At 38.9% G+C, this 25,568-nt stretch overlaps 1 protein-coding gene across 4 annotated transcripts in view; it reads right to left on the bottom strand.

Annotated features, from left to right (window-relative positions):
* Positions 1-9,302: 9,302 nt before the first annotated feature.
* GRIA2 (glutamate ionotropic receptor AMPA type subunit 2) overlaps positions 9,303-25,568 on the bottom strand; it is a 324,576-nt gene continuing 308,310 nt past the window's right edge. For all 4 annotated transcript variants that reach the window (XR_011316978.1, XM_069744126.1, XM_069744127.1 and 1 more), the window contains one exon: positions 9,303-10,212. Coding sequence is in view for 1 of the 4 variants with exons in the window: in XM_069744129.1 (XP_069600230.1) it covers positions 10,057-10,212 (156 nt within the window). In the remaining 3 variants the exon portion in view is untranslated. The remainder of the gene's footprint in view (positions 10,213-25,568) is intronic.

Below are 25,568 nucleotides of genomic sequence, written 5' to 3'. Positions count from 1 at the left end.
AAAAATCGCTTAGCACTCGGACCAGTATTCCTCTATGAGGCAGCTCGCATCACCATATTTTTTTCTCGGCCGCATGCTGCGATTGTCACCGACACTCGGCCAAGTCTCTGCTCACTCACACCCATATTAGCCTATGGATATGAGTGCGGCAACGCACATCACTCGGATATCATCCGAGTGATGTGCATTATACACTGACCACGGCAATGGAGAAGATGGAGAAATTCATTTCTCTGCATCCTCCGTAGCTGTGCGAGAGGCTCGGAGTACTGACAGCGTCATTATGTAGAGACACGCCACTTTAGAAGGGGAACGGTAACGCCTAGATGTCAATCTATATATATAATTGTCTAAGGGTCTGTTTGTCTGTAACCGAAATCCCGCGTCGCTGATTGGTAGCGCCCGGCCAGCCTCGACCAATCAGCATTCATAAATAAACTACATACATGTAATAGAACGAGAATAACATGAAGGACAGTCTGTGAGGGAGAGAACAACAAGGAGGACAGTATGTGAGGGAGAGAATAACATGGGGAACAATCTGTGAGCAAGAGAATAGCATGGAGGACAGTCTGTGAGGGGGAGAATAACATGGAGGACAGTGTGTGAGGGAGAAAATAACATGGAGGACAGTCTGTGAGGGAGAGAATAACATGGAGGACAGTCTGTGAGGGAGATAATAACATGGAGGACAGTGTGTGAGGGAGAGAATAACATGAAGGACAGTCTGTGAGGGAGAGAATAACATGGAGGACAGTCTGTGAGGGAGAGAATAACATGGAGGACAGTCCCGGCCGGCCGCGATCAATCAGTGATACTGGCGCGGGATTTAAACACCGCTTCACTGATAATGTATATATTTTATCCAGTTTATTCATTGCATTATTCTTAAATCTTCATAAATAAACTACATACATATTCTAGAATATACGATGCGTTAGAATCGGGCCACCATCTAGTTTATTCATAAATATTCAGGAGGCATATCAGAACACAGAGAGAGTAAAAATGCTTCAAAAAATATTCAGAAGTTATGTTCTCATAATAAATTCCTTTTAAAGACAAATACATACAACACACAACCTGGAAAAATCAGTCTATCTGAACCTATTTAGCAAAGTGAATTTCACAGCTGCAAGACCACCAATCAAATTACATTTCACCCGTTTAGAATATTGGTAAACTAAATGGCTGCAGTAATCGCTATATATACTGACTGCAATGCAATAGTTCTCATACAGAAGGATCAGTCATCACCACAAAAAATACTCTGTGGATATAATCAACCACAACACAGCAGAAGGGCACAGGTCACTTCTTCCATTTACCATGAAATGAAATGAGATATTAGCTGCAACTGAAGAAAACAACTTTGTACCCTAATAGAAAAAAAATGCGCTTTCAAGAAAGCTTATACACCGAGAATCATAGCAAAATATTACAGTGAAACAGGATTAATAATTAAAAAATTTTGCTCCAAAAATTCATCACAATACATGGGAATATGCTGACCCACAAAAATTGCCATCAAAAAGCAAATGCTTCTTATTTAATCAAAATTGACAACAAAGATGATTCTATACATATTATCAGGCCATTTTCTGCCACAAAATGACTGACTGAAATAACACAACTCAAGCATAATTGATTTCAAATATGCTTAAGCCAATTTCTATACAGTAGAAGCCTCTATCCTATATCCTACAGGATATCTCTTGGTAATTGCAGCAGAAACTCATGTCTGATAGTTCGGTAATTATAAAAAACACGATTGCATCAGGCTGTTTTCAATTATAAATGTTTCATCTGTTAATATTTATCATATGGGTAAGAATTTAGGACATATAATGCTCGACGGCAAAGAATACAAACTAAGTTACAAATTTTTCAGTTACTTTATCTATTAGAAATTGAAGTAGCAATCTGATTAACTATTTTACCCCATATAACAAACATTCTGCACCTGATTAGTGCTGGCTACCAACTTAAAGGGAGCCTGTGATGAGATCTAGGCTTCCGTTTAGAAGGAAACACACTTTAGAAAAGTTGTCATGAGACTATACTGCTTAGAGGATTAGTCCCAGGCATGTACCTGGTGCCTTCTCCCTGATCCACTTCCCAAAACTGAAAGGTTTTTCACTGTGTGTCTTAAGTAAAAGACCTATTAGTTTAGGAAAGCTGGCAGATCGAAGCCATTGGGGACCGCCCTCATGCTAGTCATCTGAGACACAGTTGGTGGCCATCTATTAAAACTATGTTCTTTCTAAAATACCTGAGTATTTCAGACTACTGTTGCATCCACTCATCCATGTAAAATGTCTCAATGCTGACCGATTTTATAACAGACAGCACTCGTGCCCATAGAGTGTCACAGAAACCATTCATATATCCCGGAAAATGGCGAAGAATGAGGTCCGTGAAACTCAGAGTATGTTCTATTCTGATTCAATGTTGAGGATCAGAATGGATGTACTCAATGGGACTTTGTACTGTCTGATAAAAAAAAATTGGGCAGCACACTGACATTCACGCGTATGTTTGTAGGCACTCATAAGGATGCATGGCTGCAATCACTGGGGTTCAAATCCCACCATGGACAACATGTGCAAGGAGTTTGTATGTTCTCTCCTGGATTCCTCCAGGTACTCTGGTTTCATCCCACATTCCAAAGACATACTGATAGTGAATGTAGATTGTGAGCACCGATAGGGACAACGATAATGTATGTAAAGCACTGCAAAATATGATAGCGCTATATAAGCAAAATCATAATAATAGCAAAATAATCTGTATCTGATTCATCCTAACTTTTGTTTGTTCATACACAATCTCATGACATGTTCCCTTTAATGAACTTGTCCAGTTTAAGCAATCGTTTATTAGAATTCCTGATATTTAACTGATCACAAAGCTTCTGGCTACTGGATGCCCCAATGGTCAGAAGCAACTACAGGAAAAAAATGCATTCGCTTGCAGCACATTGACAGGAGAAACAAAGCATTATCCATTTTCCACTAAAATCAATGAGTCGTCTGTCGAATGCATAGATGTGCTTGGTCCTATAGAGCAAATCGAGACACTTCCTAAGTTATATTGGAATTTTGATGGAATTGGCACTAAAAAAGTATGGGTTTTCTAAACGGTAAACAATTTTATTGTGATTTTGCGCCGAAGCTAGTCTTTAATGACTAAGTGCGTTTTCAACTAATTTTATTTATTGTTATTGATTAAATGATTTAAAATAAAAACAAATACAGATTGTTCTGTATTTTGCATATTCTTCCTATACCTTTATAAATGACCCCTCTCTGGGACTTCTAGTGTTAAGTCTTTAACAACTGGAAAAAATAGTTATGGTTAATTATTTATGTGGTATTTGGTATATCAATTTATATTATTTAGTTGCATTATAAGAAGGCAGCAAGACGACCAAATATCATAAAGGTCATGTATGGTCAGCAAAAGTTCAAATGTGGAAAGAAGTTTCCTGCATTTGAGTCCCAGTAGTACACAGCATTCCCTTAAAATGCTGGGTTTAGCAGTTCTTTCGCTGCAGGGAGTTAGCTATATTATCTTCCTGGCACTTTAGGGAATTTGGACTGACATTGTGGCATTCCATTACCATTAATCCCAGTGTGTTCTGTAGCACAATTTGCCAGTTAATTCAGTAACATTTTATTACTTTTGCACAACAATAGTAAATTTCATGGAAAAAAAATCATGTAACTGAGTAAGTGGAGTAAGTAAAAGAAGAAATTTGGTATAGTATTTTGAAATAAGCTAGACAGAATATACAGGTTGCTGTAAGATTTCAGGAATCTAATATATAATTGCCTAGAATACTACTTCCTGCAATTTGTGCCAACTTCCGTGGCTTTGTCCGGAGCTAATGTGCGGAGCTAATGTGCGGAGCTAATGTCCGGAGCTAATGTCCGGAGCTAATGTCCGGAGATAAGTGACGTCAACAGTGTCCAGTGTCTGATTGGTTGCCGCCTGCTGCGAGCGACCAATCAGAAACGTGCCGTACTGTGACACACTCCGCCTGCCATTTTGGTGTGATTTTTGAATTTTTACCTCACAGCAAGTTTCTACTGCGTGGAGGCGGGCCCAGTGACGTTGCTCTTCAAGCTCCTGCCGAATTTCGTCAAAAAAATGATAATACCATTTACCAAAACTATATATATTTAGCTGTGAAGTGGTTCAGTGACATTTTCACACCAATTTTGAACTTTTGTTTGGTGTTTTCTCCATATACTGCCTGTTATTTTTGTTCTTTCTTACTATTATTTATTAATTGTATTATTCTTACATTTGAATAAATAAAGTATATATGGATTCTAGACTCCCGATTCTTTAGAATCGGGCTGCCATCTAGTACTATATATATATATATATATATATATATATACAGTACAGACCAAAAGTTTGGACACATCTCATTTAAAGATTTTTCTGTATTTTCATAACCATGAAAATTGTACATTCTGTGGAGTGTGACTGTAGAGGCCAGGTCATCTGGCGTAGCACCCCATCACTCTCTTTCTTGGTCAAATAGCCCTTACACAGCCTGGAGGTGAAAAATAAATGATGGCCCAACTAAACGCAACGTTTTCCCAATTTTTCGGACCGACTGACCTTCATTTCTTAAAGTAATGATGGCCACTCGTTTTTCTTTACTTAGCTGCTTTTTTCTTGCCATAATATAAATTCTAACAGTCTATTCAGTAGGACTATCTGCTGTGTATCCACCAGACTTCTGCACAACACAACTGATGGTCCCAACCTCATTTATATGGCAAGAAATCCCACTTACTAAACCTGACAGGGCACACCTGTGAAGTTAAAACCATTCCGGTCACTACCTCTTGAAGCTCATCAAAGAATGCCAAGAGTGTGCAAAGCAGTCATCAAAGCAAAAGGTGGCTACTTTGAAGAACCTAGAATATAAGACATAATTTCAGTTGTTTCACACTTTTTTGTTAAGTATATAATTCCACATGTGTTAATTCATAGTTTTGATGCCTTCGGTGTGAATGCATAATTTTCATAGTCATGAAAATACAGAAAAATCTTTAAATGAGAAGGTGTGTCCTAACTTTTGGTCTGTACTGTATATACATGTGTGTGTATATATATATATATATATATATATATATATATTTTTTTTTTTTTTTTTTTTTTTTTTCATTTATTGGATTTTCTTTTTCATTAAACTTTATCAAATTTTGAAGAGTAACCATTGTTTTAATTTTTATTTTAGAAAACAGTAGTGCAGTCCTGATCATTTATTCTAAAATTGTTGGGTAAAATCTGTATTCAGTGAAGACAGATTGTTACATTACTGAGATTGGAGATTGCAGTTGGTTCTTACAAAATTTTATTTTGAAGGGAGGGGGAAGGAAAGGGAGGATTTCTGTCTCTAACACCTCCCTTCTTCTTATAGATAAATTCTTATCAGTAGCACCTGCCATCCCCTATCTCAAAATATTTAGAATTGAGAGTCCTCAGTGGTTGATACCTTTTAATGGCTAACTGAAAAGAAGGTAACAAATTGCAAGCTTTCAAGACTACTCCGGTCTCTTCATCAGGCATATATCTATATATATAGATATATATATCAGGAGTAGTTTCTATTTAATGATCATGTAGCTGGGTGCCAATAAAATGACCCCCTTTTCATGATCATCTAGATGCAGCTGTCGCTATTGACCAAACTGTTAAATGGCCAAGATCACTAGTGTTTAACTTTTAGCAAGAAAAATTGGGTGAGAACGATATACTACTTGTAGATTGTGAAAAAGTATAGACTGTAAGAAATTTTAATAATCTTAATAACAGAAAATTGTTCGGAACTGAAGTGAAGAAATATAATCAGGAGATTAGAATTTGCCTGTCATTTTTTAAAAATTTTGATTCTCCTAAATCTGAATGTTTTGCCAATTGATTTGTCCCAACTTAGAAAAATGGCAGCTGGCAACTATTTTGCACAATTGTAGAAGGCCAAGAAAAGAAATTCTCACCTCATCACTCACCTGCCATTATGTGCTCCGGGCATGCTCCTTGACTCTTCTGTCATCTTCACTTATCATCAACCATCCCCAGCTCCAAGTAGGCATCAGGCTTCATGATATCCATTTGTGACATCATGACTTCACAACACGTTTTGCCCAAAGCCTAGTTAGCATCTCAGAGAACACATGGCATGTTGTCTAAAGCCCTGGTGAAAAGTGATGACGAGGGAAGAGCTGAAGCGAATGCATAGAGAACCATAGTGGGGGTTGTGACGGCAGGACAAGAAAATGAGTGATGGGTTGAATATATTTTTCACCTCATGCTTATTATGCCTTTAAGTTATCGTTTTCATCAAAATATAATAAGGAATATGAAATTCACGTTGCATAACTTTAATATGAAACAAATTTTCTTGCTAAATGTGAGCAAATTAATTTCTAAAGATTCACTCATCATATGTAACATGATTGTGTTTACAGAAGTAACACCATATAGAACTCCGTTTAGGTTTCTGAAAAGGAAAGCTAGTTTCTGTGTGTGTCTACACATATCAGCGTGTTTGTGACTGTGTATATTCACCTATTACCTAATTGCCTTCAATCTAACATATAATGTAGGTTTAAGAACCTGTGGAATAAGCACATTATTGAGCCAAGTGTTCTTCATCTAATAGAAACTTGCAGTTCAATAAAAAAAAAAAGTTTGTATAGAATGTTTACATATAATCTAATTTCTAGAATTAGCACATTACCGAAAAATATAGACAGATGATTGGCCCATGGGGATGATGCAAAACTTCCACTGAAAGCTTCACATTCCTAGTTTGGGGAATGATATGTTTCTTACTAATGCGGTCAGGCTCTGGTTATCGAATTGCTCATTTAATTCTACACCTATCTCAAAATGTACAGCTTTTTTGTAAACATTCAGAAAATGATTTCACCAATTCACAGACAATTGGTGAATAAAAATGAAAAATAGAAACTGAATTGATAAAATATAACATTGCTGTGTCATAAACCTGTTGGTAGCATTTCTAATATTGAAATATATATTTTACCCAAGATTATTCTAGCAGATATCTTAAAATATATATAATAGAATTATAGTATTTTTTGCACATTGGGGTATGAAAAGCATTAAAGTGAACTTATCCCCAGTGTGTGACTGCAACAGTGGGCAGCCAAAGTATGTTCATTTTACTAAATAATACTTGTTATCAAAAATGCACAAAAGTATCCCTAATGGCAAAAGTTGTGCCTGAACTTTCGCGTTTTGCGATCCCGGAAGGTAGAGTAAGACCCCACAACCCATTGCCCCACTCCTATGTTATCACGAGATTTTCCGCTTTGAACTACACCAGCGCTGTCACATCCATTACTAAGCTGTTATTGATTGGTAATTACTCTAATGTTGTTCGGACTTTTGCTAGAAAGCCGGGTCCTTTAGCTTTCCATTAGAGACACTTGTCAGCATTTTTGATAAGTGTTAATTAGTAAAATCATCAGTCTGTGGCTGTCCACTGTTCTTAACTAATAAATTAGTGGTTGTTCACCTATGACTTTTACAACGTAAGCGTGAGATTAATAGTCTTATCCATCATCTTAAAATTACTGTTACTACTTTGCTAAACTGGAGAAAATAAATTACTGTATTTTCCGGCATATAAGACTACTTTTTAACCCGTCCCAATAGTCGGGGGTCATCTTATATGCCGGGTACGGCTGCAGGGAGTAATCCTGGATGGTTCCCAGGGTCTGGAGGAGAGGAGACTCTCCTTCAGGCCCTGGGATCCATATTCATGTAAAATATAAAGAATAAAAATAAAAAATACGGATATACTCACCCCTTCGCTGGACCCTGGCCCTCAGCGCTGCAAGCGTCTGCCTCCGTTCCTAAGATTGCAGTGAGTGAAGGACCTTCGATGACGTCACGGTCACGTGAGCGGTCAGGTGAGCGGTCACCTGACCGCAACGTCATCGAAAGTCCTTCACTCACTGCATTCTTAGGAACGGAGGCAGACACTTGTAGCGCTGAGAGCCAGAGTCCAGCGGAGGGGTGAGTATATCAATATTTTTTATTTTTATTCTTTATTTTTTACATGAATATGGATCCCAGGACCTGAAGGAGTCTCCTCTCCTCCAGACCCTGGGAACCATACGCTCCGCACACGCCATATAAGATGACTGGGTGTATAAGATGACCCCCGTCTTATACGGCGAGTATATCCCAAATTCCATATTTTATATGGAAAAGTTGGGGGTCGTCTTATACGCCCAGTCGTCTTATACACCAGAAAATACGATAAGTGAATTAAAAATGTCTAATTTTCATGGTTACAGCTCCTGAATGTTTTCTCTTCAAATAGAAAAATAGCACCTTCATTTTTTTGTAATCAAAACACTATTCTAATTCTATCTCTTTTCTGTACATGATTATGAGGGCAGCCATATTTCCAAAGCTGCTACTCTAAGCTGTGAAAAAAGTTCAGAGATCTGCTTTATAGCAGCTACATGAACATACTTTAAAAAATCCAAAATTAACACCATCCATGACTTATACCGAAGAGTGCTCTATGCATGCTCTATGACCTGTGCAGAGGTACATTGAAGAGTGGGTGAGGAGGTGCCCATTGCCTAATATATAGGGTTATTCCTAGATTATCTGCACTCAACTGTATAAAAATGTGTGAATTTTCATTGTAATCCTGCCTGTGATGTTATTGAGATGACTGCGAAAAATTGAAAAAATTGACATCAACTAAAAAGAAAATGTCAGCCTACGAAGCAGTGGAAACTGCAATATTTCAAAATAAAAAAAAAAAAATATAGACAGTGGCATGGAATAAGAAGGACAGCAACATATAGTCTGAACATATAAACTTGATTTAAATATTAGCACATTATCTCACAATACCTTCATTTAATATAATTATTAAATGAGGTTACTGGATATCATATTTACACATTTGACACTTTCAACGTTTGTAATGCTTTTTTTTTTAAAGGAACTTCACACCAATAACCAAAGGAATACTACACTATCAAGAACAAAAATGGTTTCCTGTCTGGCACAGGGGTTGATCAAGGTGGGGCATCCCTGGTGTTTAAAGAAATATCAGGAAGGGTAATGTCATTTTTTTTTTGTTCTTAGTATTATTACAACAAATTAAAACTTTCCACCATTAACCCCATCACCTTATGTTTTTTTTTTTAGATTACTGAAATAAATTCAAGACAAAAGTAAAAATGATCAGACTCCAATGGCAAACGCTCATTCTGTAGATGAAATCATAGGAAACAAAAAAAAGTTTTATTTTTAATACTGAGCATTATCAAGTGGTCTGAATGTAACATCAATTAAAAGTTAGACTATACAGCACTGATTTGCTTTTATCAATATTAATAATACTTTGTTACACAACTCCATGGTTTTAAATAGGCTTCATTTCTTTTCAGCAAATGTATATTTGGCTTTGAAAATATGCATCTAATGATGTAACCCTTACGTTCCTCTTATAGTATTTTTTTTTATATATATACAACCAGAATGGAAGCAATTTATTGAAAAGCCATTGTTTCCTTTTTTTTTTCGAAAATACCAAAAAATATTTTTTATCCATGTTTAATGTTTTATTTTTCTCTTTTTATCTTATAAAATGTCACATCTTGATGCAGTTGATGTCAAGTGTGCTTAAGTCATATGAATCAAGAGACTAACAACGGTGGCTTCAGAAACTGGTGTGTTGCCTGTACAATGTTTTAAGTTAGATTAAACAGATCTTCCAATTTTAGCTGTGCATGTCAGTCAAGCTTCATCTTGAATAAGTGTAGAAAATTGAGTTGTGTTTCTGCTTTATGTTTTTGTTTCCCTTTTATTTCCAACCAAGCATCCATTTTGTTATTCAAGATGAAATCCACAGAGATGATAGAATTCTTGTTCAGAAAAGAAAAGTCTTCAAGATATTGGATGCCTCTTTCACCACGTTGACAATAAACGCACAAGAAAGACCATTGTGTAAGGCACTCAAAAGGTTCTTATCAATCACGAGAGATCAGTCACACTGACATTCATTCTCATGCCAGGACTCACTGCATGCACTGCTTTTGGAAATTCTGGTGTCAGAACACGTCCATTTTCCCCAACACTTCCTGTAATTGACAGCCTTGCCTTGTTCCTCATGACATCACTGAAGGATATCTTAAAGATAAAGAAAAAAGAAAGAATGAAAAGACGTGAAATACGTAAGAAAGCTATAGAAATTGTTTCTCGGATTAAGCACAACAATATAACAAAAAGCTAGTCACAATATTTTTAAAGCACATTAAAATGGTTAGAAGCCATCATAGGAATGTAATGTTGTTAGTTTTCTGAACATTTAAATGTGTTTGAGTGTGTATGTTAAATACACTGGGGTAGATTTACTAAGGTTTGATTTTTAATAATTTGACATGCAACTCTCCAAAATTTGGAAAAATGCTTAAAAAATCTGAGTCACAATTGTTACGTTAGGACAAGACAATAGGTAATTTCCCAAAGTGGAATGACTTTCAGGTTAGATAAGTTTCATTGTTCTTATCTACTCTACTCTATGGGTCTTGAGAAAAATACTGGAACCTTATCTTCAACGTTTTTAATATTTCAGCGCTAGAGTGGTACAACTAATGTAAATTCCCTGGTATTATACTTACCAGCCTCCTTCTCCATCTTTTATCGCTGCCAGTCCGGTCCGGATTCTGAAGGTTGTCGACTGCTGGATCGCTCCACTGTTTGCTGGGCGATCCTGAAGTCACAACTCAATGTAAGCCTATAAGAGCCACAACAAGGCTCTCAGACTTACATTGAGAGCTTGTGACTGTTACTATTACTTCTAGTCAGTCAGAAATTATAGTGCGGGGAATGGCTGAAGATGATGGTAAGTATCATACTAGGGTCAGGGAACTTAGATTTAGTTGCACTAGTCCAGCTCTGAAATAAAAAAAAAAGCTGGAGTGGTGCTTTAACTTAAAGTTCACACATAAGGCTTAAAATTTAAGCAATCACGAAACTGATTTATGTAATAATTTGACGCGTCAAAAAGAGGAGAAAAGCAGATTGCAATTCACAGGGTAATAAGATTGTCTGAATGGTGTTATGAAAGAACGATATTTTCACATTCATCTACAGCTTTGATTTTGGAATGACTGAGAAATCCACACTAGAGCTTATTGCAGTTATTTTTTCTAGCACCATTAAAAGTGTTTAATCTGTATATGGCTTAGCAGTATAAATGTATTCGCTCAAAATGAATCTATCTGAAACATTTAAAAAAGTGTTCTTATTCTGTTCTGTAAAATCACCATCTTTATGTGACACAAAAGTGTATGTTTTCTACACACCGCTCTGCAGGACTTCTCGTGTGACTTGGGCATGGGCAAGTCCATCTCTCAAACAATTATGTAATTTTGTTTCTCTATATCCACAGCACTTTGTGCTTTTTCATTTATGAATAAGTCACATGCAGAGTGAGCTTTTACATGGTAAACAATTAACATAAGTCTGTTGCTCTACATGAAGCATCCAATATTTTTTCATCTAAGACCCAACGACACAACAAAGCAAAGAAATATAAAAATTGTATGCTTCTGTGTTTTGGCTTGTGTGACATAAAATAAATCAGGTAAGCTCCAAACACAAACTAGTGCAATGAGTTTTCAGTATTTCCATGTTTTTCATTTATGACACAAACTGTATAATTTTGATACACTATGGTCCCATTTCATCAAGACCGGCAATTTTCTCACCAGTCTCGATGAGGGTGCTGGGCGTCATACGTTTCTTATTCATTAAGAAGTGCACACTGGAGAGTCTGACGAGTGGTTGTGCTGGGTCAGAAATCTGACTCAAGTCCTTCATGTGAAAATGCCGAAAGAAAAAAGTTTGTGCAACTCAGAGCTGAGCTACGCAAACATTTTGCAACTTTTAAAAGCATTTGACAACAGAATTCTGGCAAAATTTCTTTAATGAATCAAGGACATTGTTTATATCTTTACAGATTTTTGCGTTCCATTTATTTGAGTGAAACTGTCAAAACCCAGGACCCCAGTTGATAGATAGATCAACCCGATAGATAGATAGATAGATATGATAGATGGATACAATAGATGGATACGATAGATATATTGATAGATAGATAATAGATAAATAGATAATTGATTAATACATAGATATGATAGATACGATAGATAGATAGATAGATAGATAGATAGATAGATAGATAGATAGATAGATAGATAGATACGATAGATAGATGGATACGATAGATAGATGGATACGATAGATGGATACGATAGATGGATGCAATAGATAGATATGATAGATGGATCACATATGCGAGAAACTCGGACGAGTCTCGCATCTTAATACCCGGCACTGCCGCCGGCACTCAGGAGTGGAGCGTGCTGTTGCATGTATTTCTATGCAGCCGCACGCTCCGGTCCCGAGGGCAGTGCCAGGTATTAAGATGTGAGACTCGTCCGAGTTTCTCGCACGTGTGATCCCGGCCTTAAATAAAGACACATACTGTACATCCATGAAATCTGCATTAGGCTGGGATCACACTTGTGAAGAAACTCACACAAGTCTCTCGCTTCAATACCTGGCACTGCCGCGGGCACTTGGGACTGGAGTGTGTGGCTGCATGCATTTCTATGCAGCTGAATGCTCTGGTCCTGAGTGCTCGCGGCAGTGTCGGGTATTTACCCCGGCCTTACATGGAATGTTTAATTAAAAAAAAGAAAAAGAAAAAAAAATGGCGTGGGCTCCCGTGCAATTTTCTGTGCCAGAGAGGGAAAGCCAGCGCCAGGGGGACTGATATTTGTAGCCTGGGAAGGGGTTAATACCCATGGAGCTTCCCAGGCTATGAATATCAGCCCGCAGCTGTCTGCGTAGTCTTTACTGGCTATAAAAATAGGGGGACCCCCCCAAAAAATGATGTGGGGTCCCCCTATAATTTATAGCCAGAAAGGCTACGCAGACAGCTGCGGGCTGATAATCATAGCCTAGAAAGGGACTATGGATATTGGCCATCCCCGGCTACAAATACCAGTCTGCAGCCTCCCCAGAAATGGTGCATCTGTAAGATGTGCCAATTTCGGCGCTTAGCCTCTCTCTTCCTACTCCCGAGTGGGATATGGGGTAAAAAGGGGTTAATGACACCTTAGGTGACCTTAAGCCAGGATAATAATGGCGAGGCGTCAATAAGATGCCTATCCATTATTGATCCTAGTAAAGTGTAAATAAAACACAGACACTAGAAAAAAATATTTTAATGAAATGATTACACACACTATTTGACCATATCTTTATTGTGCGCTCAATCCTCTTGAAGACCCTCGTCCTGCAAAAAAGCAAAAAAAACCAAACCAAATTCATACACCCTGTCCACAGATATCTCAGAACGAGTGTCCCATGACAAGTCCAGCTCTGCTACATCTGGATGCCTGACATCCAGACATAGCAGAGCTTGTAGATGACCGCCGGAGATAACTCTCCAGCGATCACCTACATTCTAGCACTCACAGTCAGCTGACGGTGGGAACCAGCCTAGTGTGACCGGAGATAACCCCCCGTCACATGCATGGCGGTTCTCGCGGTAAGCTAAGTTATCGCGAGAACTTATCTTACCGCGAGAACTGCAGTGGATGTGGGGCTTCCAGCGGTGGGACAGGTAAGCCGGTATGTGGCATGCGTAGTAAGCAGCATTAATGCAGTTTCTACGCATTTCACTAATCATTAGATGCGGTTTTACCGCATCTAATGATTATCTATGGGAAATTTATGGCGCGGCGACGGAGCGTCACCGCACTGTAAACAGACATGCTGCGTTCTGAAAAGACGCGTCGCATGTCCGTTTACGCGGGTCTGCCGCCTGAGTGTTTTACCGCATAGTGGAGATGAGATTTCATGAAATCCCCTCCACTATGCTGTAACATCTGGATGCTGCGTGTTTGACGCTGCGGCTCTATGCAGCGTCAAACACGCAGCGTTTCCTGAACGTGGACACATACCCTTAGGGACTGGAATAACATTTCTAACATAAAAAATGCCACCACTTTTGATACATTTGATTTACCAAGCCCCATTCCACCTCTGCTCTGCTTATTTTGTCAGAGATGCTCAAACCTGGAAGATCTGGATCAGCAAATTCCGCAACACATAGTCGTTTATGTTTCTACTTTCTAAAATTCTGTGAATTAACGTTACCATTTACATCTCTTTGCATCTCTTTCCATGAAGTTAGATATTTGAATAAGATACAGTTATATCATTTCCTCCAATATTGATAATTGGAATTTGTGAGTTCTCTAATTTTAGTTAACCTATCCTCCTTCATATCCCACCCTTTCCCCCCCAGCTAACCCTTCCCGGTTATAATACAAAATTTGATAAAAACAATCTAAAAAGAGATGCTCAAACCTTGCATGAAAATGCCAAAGTAAAAAAAAATGTACTGTAGGTATCACATCACATGATCTAGCATAGCCAATCAGGAAGGCCATTACAGCCACTATAAAAGATGAGGGAAGGGAAAGCAGAGATCATGATGCAGCTCATCATTACAAATGAGTAAAGAAAGGCATAAATCAGAGCGTGGTTTTTTGCAGACTTGATATCATCCAATGTTACACTCATACATTCCACCCAAAAACAGAGGCTTGTGCTGTCTTTTGAGATGTATACTTATCGTTTCTTGTTATGTATTTTATGGGAAAAGCAAAGTTTGTTTCTTTTTTTAATCTTTAACAATGAAGGACAGATTTTATGTTTTCAGAACTGCTTTACTAATGCAATTTAACAACTGTAATCCCCACGACAATACTTTGGGATCATGCCGCATCTTACTTTCTGTGCAAATACCTAATGACTAACGTGATACAGGAAATAAATATATCTTGGTACCGTCTTAGCCAGTAGATAGAAAAATATTTAGAATTGTGAGACTCTCAATTCTAAATATTTTTAATGACTAACGTAGCATTCTTGGTTACAGCTTTTTGTGGAGATGGGTTTACAATATTATGTAAAATAGTTAAAAAAATTATACACAATTTACTGTTGGTATACCTGTTTTACTAGTCCTTATAACACTGGTCAACACAATTTTTCTGGCAAAAGGTTTTAAAACATATTTTAAGTCAATTTTGGCTGCTGATTACGAATATGAACTCTGTTTTTGGCAATCACATCAGGATTTCGAGATATTTTCAATTTTTGATGAAAATTACTCCTATCTAATGTTTTATGATAAAAACACATGATTTTCGATACTACATTGTATATTTTTAATCAAGGAGTAACAAAGATTACAAAGTCTATGTACAGCAAATCAAATATACTTACAGAATTAAACTATAAAATATAAAAACACATATATATGGCACACAGATGAATGACAGATGGCAGTTATTTGAACTTTCTTTTCTTGGCTGATCTGTGATGTACGGCTTCTGGGCTGTCTCTCATCAAGCTCCAGCAATAGTCAGCCATCATATGTGAGTCCCACCGGCCTTGATACCATTCTTCCATTGTTTTAACCCTTATCCGGCTGAATAGGTACAATTGTAACTATTCCGTTTTAAAATTGCAATAACTTTTTTTTGAAAAGACGTAGAGGGCTGAAATTTCGTGACATCTCTACATTTTTGGTCCAGAATATATTGGCCAAATTTCAATAAAATATCTCCACCCGCTTCCGAGATAAGGGGTCGAGATCTTTTTGCATCCATAACAAGCTGCATAGGTACAAATGTACCTCATATATTTTGAATGAAGATAATGCAAGGGAAAAAGCATAAATTTTTTTTTAATGATAATGCTATTTAACTATTATAAACAAGTAAAAAACTGTTCATTTACATTATAAAAGAAAATGTAAGAAACTTTTTTTTATTGATTTTCTTTGCAAGTAATGCATGTTGGCTTTGCTACAGAGTGTTCATCGCAAATGGGTTTCACACAAACCACACAAGACTTTCTAGTCTTGCGTTGTTTTCGCCTCAGGTCTCTGCAGACATAGCAACTACCAACAACAGGGGAGGGTCCACGACTACCATGAGGTATTTTGGGGCCAGCTGCTGGCTGCGATGCTACCACAATGCATCGTCCAAGCACCATTTCTACTGCACCTCGAAGAAAATGGTTTCTCATTATCATTTTGTTTGTACTACGATCTTCAATTGCAATCATACACAGCTGATTTGCGAGATCTTTCAGGAACTTTCTTCGTTGATCCTTTGCCCTGAAGCTTGGATTGTGTTCTCTGTAGATGATGTAGGATGCTAACCCACTGACATCAATCATATTGTAGAAAAATGCCAAAGTCCAACGTGATGTTCGTCGTTTCACAGTGTACTCTCCCAACATTTTATCCATAACATCAACGCCACCTTTTGTTATGTTGTAGTATTTTATTATCTCTGGCTTGGCTGCTAGTGTCTCTTCAACTTTTCCCGTCATGTGCATAGATGATAGAAGCACGACTGATTTGTTCTTCTTTGGTACATATGAACAGACTGTTGCATCATGATTGTAGGCAAAATTTGTCGAGTATACAGGCCTTTCTTTGGCAGGCTGCATGTTGTTAGGTAGGAACCTTTTGTTTTTTCTCACTGTACCAACTAGTGTCATGTTCCAGGAGTTCAATACCTTAGCTAGTTCCATGGTTGTAAAGAAGTTATCGGTGGTGACATTTCTTCCAGAGCCTTTATACGAGCTCACTAGGTCCAATACTGTTCGTTCTCCAATGTTTACTTGTCGAGGACCATCAGTTGGTTTCCCAGTGTAGAGCTGACCTTGTAAAGGGTAGGCATTTGATGAGTCACAAGCCCAGAAAATCTTTATGCCATATTTAGCTGGTTTTGAAGGTATATACTGGGTAAATTTAGTATGACCTCTAAATGGAAATAATTGCTCGTCGACGGTGATACAATGATATGGCTTGTAGGCTCTCTCCAGATTACTGTTCAGCATTGTCCAGATGTCCCGTATTGGTGCAGCTTTATCTGTTTGCACACGTTCTGCACGTGTATTTTCGTTGTCAAACCTGATAAATCTGAGTATCATCTTGAAGCGGTCACGAGACATGGCTGCACGTATAAGAGGCAGAGCAGCAACATTCCACATTTCCTCCAGATTCTCTTTGTTGGCTCTGTGCACACCAGCAGCAATCAGTATGCCCAAAAATGCATGAAGTTCAGTTTCAGTAAATTGCTTGAATGTTTTTTGTGGTGGCCGTTTGGAAGAATCAGGAAAACGTTGTACCAGTTCGTTGTTGTAAGCATCACAAACTCTCTTGGCCTTTCGATTCGTTTCCCGTAATATGATGTCACACATCTCGGGAGTCATGATGGACTTGAATAGCTCTTTTGCTGTATATAGGTTGCTGATTGCTGCAGGGCCACCTCTTTGTCGTAGGACATTACGAGATTTTGTTTGTGCATTTGGCAGTGGATTACTGCACCATTGAGTTTCATCCTTAGCAGTCCAAATGTCGCCTGCACTTTGAGGCACAGAATCATCCTCAACACTTTCGTCTGATTCGTATTCATTTTCATGCTCTATGACCATTTCTTGTTCAATGTCTGAATCTTCTTCAGTAACATCCACTTGTGGTACATAGTTTTCATCATCAGATGGAACATATGGTTCATCCTCATGCTCAGAATCAGATTCTTCTAGCATTCGCATTATTTCGTCAGACGTAAATCTGTAAATATGAAAAAATGTAAAATAAATAATTTTCCGAAATACTACATTATTGGCTTTTCACAAAATTATACTAACCTGCAAACACGTTTTCTTGGATTATGGCGGAAACTAGATCCAGCATTACTATCACTCATGATGACTTGCTAGATGAATTTTGGCTTCGTATTTTGTGCTGAATGTAAATAAAACATCGTAAAACAATATGTAGATACTAATTATTATCCATTTTTCGTATAAAAATTATACCTATAGTGATAAGTTTCATACAAAATATATGTAAGCCAAGTCCAGGCTGAAAGACAATTTGACTGTTCTGTCCCCACATAATGAGAATAAAGGTATAACTGGCTGTTAGATGCTGTGAGACTTTCCTACCTTCGTTTCCAAGAAATTGAAGACTTCACAAGCCTAGAAATGTGTGCTCACAGCAATGAGATGAACAGCAAAATGGCTAATGAGAGGAGGGAGGCAGGAAGACAAGTAGAAGCCACTCCCAGTTTGAATTAACTTAATTGACAGCAACATAAGTGACCAGTAACAACACTGAACAATAGATATCAGCATAACATTTGTAGCTGAATGAACTTTAGTTTCTGAAACCAAGTAAAGTCTTCCCACAGTGGAGGTATATGTGAAGGTACAATTGTACCTATGCAGCCTGTTAAGGTTGTAAAATTATGCAGCATGACAAGGGTTAATGTCCTGATGAAAACTCTCCCCTTGTTCCTCGCTCACATCCCCAAGGTTCTCTGGAGAAAAATCCAAATGGCTGTGTAAATAGCGAATCTTGATACTCATTCTACATCCAAGATTTCGCAGACTCATTAGTAGCTCTTCCACAATCTCTTTATAGTTGTCTGCTTTCTTATTCCCTAGAAAATTCTGCACCACATTACAAAATGCATTCCAAGCTCTTTCTTCTGTCTCATTCATTGATGTGATAAAAATTTGGGTCTCTCATAAGTGTTCTTATTTGTGGTCCAACAAATATTCCAGCCTTTTTCTTCTCTTCACTAAGACCAGGAAAAGTTGAACATATACAGTATAGTTAAAGCATTCTCCACTGTGATTTAGAGCTTTGACGAACTGCTTCATCAATCCAAGTTTTATGTGTAAGGGAGGAAAGACAATGTCCTTCCTATCCACTAGAGGATCATGGATGACATTCTTATCGCCAGATGCCAAACTCTGTCGCTGAGGCCATTCAGTTTTCACCCAATGCTCTGCTGTAGCTCTACTGTCCCAGTAGCACAGAAAACAAGGGTGTTATCATAGCAAATGGGAATTATGCATGTTCAAAGAAAACAAAGATATTCTCACATTTATTGGGAGACTAAATGAAAACTAAATTTACCTTAGTGAACCGTATAAACCGGCACTTTTCATACACTACTTAAATTTATCATGGAATTCTTGAAAATGGGCTATATACCTATAGCGCAAAAACGTGATGTGATAGAGAAATTATAAGATCAGATTTGAATTCAGCACCCTCAAATTAGTCTAAAACTGTTCTTAATGCCAGAAAAATGTTTTTTTTTTGGAGACCAGTGTAATCATACAACACACAAAAATACTACGGGCTGGTGCCACCATTGACCTTTTGTGCATGTAACCATTCTAATAACATTGCAATCTTGATTACTACATTTTGCTGGGAGGAAAATAAAATATTACTTAAAATTTAATCTATATATTTTTTTAAATTATACACATTTTCATTTTTGCATTCCTGTTTTACTAGCCTAATTTCGCAACTATACTGTGGTCTGTTGCCTCATTTGGAAGCAGTGAACTTACCTGGCATTTATTGTTACTATGTTTTCTTTGATGAGGGAGCTTTAATTTGCTTATCAAAAAATGTATAAATAAATTACATTAATTCTAGGCATTTCACTGTTCCAGTCTATTTTGGCACGCTTGTTTAGGATGCTAAACTGATACTATGGGCATGCTGTTATTGCATTATGTTTTGGCCGTCACTTGTACACTACCAGTATTTTTGCAGGGTTTAATAAGTGATGTTAAACTTTTTTGTAAAAATTATAATTGAGTACAGAATGTATGGCACACGCAAAAAAAGGCATTGATAATAGACTAAGAGAAACAAGAACATACCATGACTAAAAATATGGAAGCCTCTAGCAGTAGCAGCATCTGTACTGCTGACAGCAACCATTTCCACAGAAATAGCATTAAGTGTGGTACACTAGCACCTTTCTTTGCCTCTGGCATACATTTTAGTGGGGAGGAAAATATATGCGAACATAATTTGTCTTAGCAACAGTAGAATAATGTTACCGCTGACAGCAATAGTTTGAGTCATTGCTAACAGACATCTAATCTTTTCTAATCTTTTTCATAGGAGACTTACAATAGCAACAATGACACCTCTATCCATTCAGCCTTTTATAGTCCTCAAAATCACAGCACACCAGGAGTAAGATCTTTCACAAAAACAACTTTTTTTTATTTTTTATTAATTGGATGAGATGGACTGTCAGCTTTTGGCTTCAGGAACATAGGGCAGGAGGAAATGGAGGGCACAATTGAAACATCAAGCTTTTTTGCTGCATTTGCAAGCTATGGTGGTAGTGACCATGTCAGGGGTATTGACATTTGACAGGGTAAATCTGTAGGTGAGAATAAGGGATGGGGCAGGCAGCTCAAGATTTTGGAACTGGATTGTGGTGCCATGTAGGTGATGTCATAGTAACATAGTAATAGTAACATAGTTAGCAAGGATGAAAAAATACATTTTTCCATCCAGCTCAGCCTATATTCCATCAGAATAATCCCCAGATCTACATCCTTCTAAAGAATCTAATAACTCTAAGATACAATATTGTTACACTCCAGGCCTTTTTTGAACCCCTCAACTAAGTTCGCCATCACCACCTCCTCAGGCAAGGAATTCCAGATTCTCACTGCCCTAACAGTAAAGAATCCTCTTCTATGTTGGTGGAAAAACCTTCTCTCCTCCAGAAGCAAAGAATGCCCCCTTCTGACCGTCCTTGGTATAAACAGATCCTTGGAGAGATATTTGTATTGTCCCCTTATATACTTATACATGGTTATTAGATCGCCTCTCAGTCATCTTTTTTCTAGACTAAATAATCCTAATTTTGCTAATCTATCTGGGTATTGTAGTTCTCCCATCCCCTTTATTAATTCTGTTGCCCTCCTTTGTACTCTCTCTAGTTCCATTATATCCTTCCTGAGCACCGGTGCCCAAAACTGTACACTGTACTCCGTGTGCGGTCTAACCAGGGATTTGTACAGAGGCAGTATAATGCTCTCATCATGTGTATCCAGACCTCTATTAATGCACCCCATCATCCTGTTTGTGTTGGTCAAAAGAGGGGATGGTGTTGAACTTGGTATTAATATGTAGAGCCAATGTTTGGCCGGCAGATCTTCTGAGTGAAGTTCTGCTTCTTTTGCTTCTAGCTTGGAAGTAGGCAATGTTGTATTTCATGTTTGTGCAGGAGACTGAACAGTGCCTGAAAAGAGTGGTGGTGGTAGTGGCAAGTCCTATGTGCAAGCATCTCGGAAATGGAAATTATTTTCGATGTTGCCAGAAAACCAATCTATTGCAGTTTACAGGCTCTTTTGTTTTAAAATAAGCTATGTACATCCTATGAACTACTTATCTTAATCAGCAAATGACATGGCATCACTTGCTCATGTTAGGAAATCAAATTCACCAGAAAAAAGAGCAAGACTCAAACGGTCATCCTACTTCTCCTCTCCCCAGTAGCCAGTCCACATTTACAGGTAGTACCTGCCATTCTCATCAACCCCATCCTTATCCTCATCTACTGCTTTCCATACACTTTCTCCTCTCCTTTTATTGCATTGTCAGTTAACCTTTTGGATGCCCAAGAGACATTCATTCAATCATCCATTTTTGTTGAAACTGAATGTCGACATATCCGAGTTCACCACAATTGATGCCGAATCACTTGAATTTTACTGCCTTTTTTCATAACAATCGAGTGTGCTCAGTCTCAGTGTACGATATCTAGCAGCATCATTTTTTAATAAAACAATCTCTGCTTTATATTTTCACGTGGCAGAGAATGTGGTCCGTTTCTTCAAAATGATGTTGTGCTGCAAGTTATACTCAACCATCGACAGCAGCAGTGATGGCCAGGGACTTTACATGTATTTTATGCTCAACTGAGTAAATGTTTTGCATGGAGGTGATGCACAATATGTTTTACTGGTGGTGAGGTGATACCTCCAAACTAGGCAATTCTCCACATCCTCCTCAATGGACATCTTCCTATCCTAGACAGCAATAGGGTTTAACATTGTATCATATGTCACATAGGATGACTCTGAGTAAACTGCAACTGGGCTACCTAATAAGTGACAATGCCAGAAACATTGTGGTTTTCAAGCAATAGAAAAACTTGCTTACTGCATGGCACATACTCTCAATTTGATTATACAATCTTTTTTAAGTATAACCCTTGGGAAAAAAATGTGTTCATTGTACTTCACCTTACAGTACATGGCAAAATACGGCCACCATGATTTGCAGTAACACAGCAGTAAGACTGAACCACTGGCTTTGCGAGATTGAAACATGATAGAATTTACCGTTTATACTCATGTACAAGCCGAGTTTTTCAGCACATTATTTTGTGCTGAAAGCGCCCCCCTCGGCTTATACACAAGTCACCATACAGAAAGCCGGCGGGGGGTGGAGCAGCGGGTGCCAGGAGCCGGCGCACACATTATACTCATCTACCTGTGCGCCCTCAGTGCTGGCACTGCATCTCGTTCTGGCCGCTGGCACCTGCCTGTAGCTCTTCCTGTGCTCAGCGGTCACATGGTACCGCTCATTAAGGTGGTGAATATGGATGCGTTTCCACTCTCATAGGGGTGGAGCGCATATTCATCACCTTAATGGGCGGTACCACGTGACTGCTGAGCACAAGAAGAGCTGCAGGAGACGCCAGCAGCCGAAACGAAATGCAGCACCCAGGGCGCGCAGGTATGTGAGTATGATGTTTTGTTTTGTTTTTTTCAATAGAAAACATGCAAAAAGGGATAGGGAATAAGGAGGCATGCATACAGAGACGGGACTGGGAGGCATGCATACAGGGACAGAATGGGGGAGGCATTCATACCAGGACAGGGAATGGGGAGGCATACATAGTGAATGAATGGGGGACACGGACTTTCAACTCCCTCCAAAGGTTTTCTATGGGATTGAGATCTGTAGACTGGCTAGGCCACTCCAGGACCTTCATATACTTCTTACAAAGCCACTCCTTTGTTGCCCTGGTGGTGTGCTTGGGATCATTATTATGCTGAAAGACCAATCCATGTTTCATCTTCAATGCCCTTGCTGATGGAAGGAGGTTTGCACTCATAATCTCATGATGCATGACCCCATTCATTATTTCATGTACATGGATCAGTAGTCCTGGTCCCTTTGCAAAGAAACTGCCCCAAACCATGATGTTGCCACCCCATGCTTCACAATAGGTATGGTGTTCTTTGGATGCAATTTAGCATTCTGTTTCCTCCAAACCCGACGAGTTTTGTTTCTACCAAACGGTTCTACTTTGATTTCATCAGACCATTCTCCCAATACTCTTCTGGATAATCCAAATGCTCTCTAGCAAACTTCAGACGGGTCCGGACATGTACTGGCTTAAGCAGGGGGGCATGTCTGGCATTGCAGGATCTGAGTCCCTATGTGTAGTGTGTTACTGAGGGTAGCCTTTGTTACGGTGGTCCCAGCTCTATGCAGGTCATTCACTAGGTCCCTGATGAAGCGGTAGCGAAACGTGCGTTGGAGTGGTGTGTGCGGGGGCAGTGGTGCATCATACAAGTTGGTATTTGTGCTGATCTTTGGGCATTTATATTTATATATATACTAGATTGTGGCCCGATTCTAACGCATCGGGTATTCTAGAATATGCATGTCCCCGTAGCATATTGACAATGATGATTCCAGAATTCATGGCAGTCTGTGCCCGTCGCTGATTGGTCGAGGCAACCTTTATGACATCATCGTCGCCATGGCAACCATTATGACATCTACGTCGATACTGTGCCCATCACTGAATCAGAAACGTGGGATTTCTACGTCCTTTATGACATCATCGTCGCTGTGCCCATCGCTGATTGGTCAAGGCCGCCAGGCCTCGACCAATCAGAAACGCGGGATTTCTACGTCGATACTGTGCCTGTCGCTGATTGGTCGAGGCCTGTTAAGTATATAATTCCACGTGTTAATTCATAGTGTTGATGCCTTCAGTGTGAATGTACTGTACAATTTTCATAGTCAAGAAAATACAGAAAAATCTTTAAATGAGAAGGTGTGTCCAAAATTTTGGTCTGTACTGTTTATATGCATCATATGTCAAGTGCAAGAGCATAAACAATTTCAGAATTTGAACCGAAGTCACAAACAAGGGGTGTTGGCTGACACCCTCCTGTAACTGCCAAAACGATAACCAGTTAGTTTATGTCATTTGATGCTATAGTCCATGATGAAGCAGCACCCCTGCAACATAATCGCTGAATGCAGATTGGTTGTAATGGTAATGGTGCTGGTCAGCCTAGATGCGGGCCCCACGGGTGGCTTCTGCCCCCGAGACCCTCTCTTCTCCTTCCTGGGAGCTTCCTTCCTTTCTTCACTTCCACTCACAGGAGCTGCAGACCCACACAACTGCTCTGCTTCACTTCTCTTCACAGACTCTTTAACTCCTCCCTCCTGTCTCCCCTGACATCTCCTCACACTCCACCCACACCTTCTACCTAATCCTTCCCTGGCCTGGGGAGGTCTGGTGTTGGGTGCAAGTGTTAGGGTTCTGTACAGTGTCCTTTCCTTACCAGAAAGTTGGGGTACCACACCTCTGGCCGAGATGCAGTACCTCTGTGGCAACTGGACTTTCAGGGGCGCCACAGTCGCATGAGGGATATTGTTGTTTTTTATTTTTGTTTTCTTACAGGAGACAAGAGATTCAATAGAATGTGTGTTATGTGAATATAACTGTGTTTGTTATTTTTAAATAAAAAAAGAAAAAGTGTGTTTTATTTTTATTTCAAATAAAAGACTTTATTATTGCTGTGTTTTTTTTACAATATAATAATGGATAGGTGTCTTATAGACACCTCTCTTTACTAACCCATGGGCTGGATGTCACTAGAAGATAAGGTGTCAGCAACCCCACAAATTTGAACCTCACTTGCCACCGCTACAGGGCAAGTGGGAAGAGCCAGAATTGGTGCATCTCATAGATGTGCCTTTTCTGAGCGGGCTCCTATTTTTAGGCTGGGGGGTCAATTTCCATGGCCCCTTACCAGTCAGAGAATACAAGCCTCCAGCTGTCTGCATTAGCAAGGCTGGTTATTAAAAAAGGGGGGACCCCACACCGTTTTTTAAAATGATTTATTTAAATAATTAAAAACACAGTATGGGGACCTCTCTATTCTTGATAACCAGCCTTGCCGAAAATGACAGCTGAGGGTTGCAGCCCCCAGCTGTCAGTTTTGCCTGGCTGGTTATCAAAAATACAGAGAAACCCACAATATATATTTTTTAAATTATTTATTTAGAGCGCAGGCTGTTGAATACTCCCATCAGCTGCTCTGGCCCTGGCTGTTATTAGGGACAGCATGCATAGGCTGTGGGGAGCAGTAGTCACATTAGCCGACACCAGTAACTAGAGGTAAACTTTATACCTCCGATCATTTGACAGTGTGGGAATCACTTCTGTTTGACCAGCGGTAATGATTTTTACGCTGATCAGAAGCAGTGTTTGCCGTGCTGTCATGCACAT

Source organism: Ranitomeya imitator, chromosome 1 (assembly GCF_032444005.1).
Source record: "Ranitomeya imitator isolate aRanImi1 chromosome 1, aRanImi1.pri, whole genome shotgun sequence".
Classification (NCBI taxonomy): Eukaryota; Metazoa; Chordata; class Amphibia; order Anura; family Dendrobatidae; genus Ranitomeya; species Ranitomeya imitator.
This window is presented reverse-complemented; position numbering and strand designations above follow the sequence as displayed.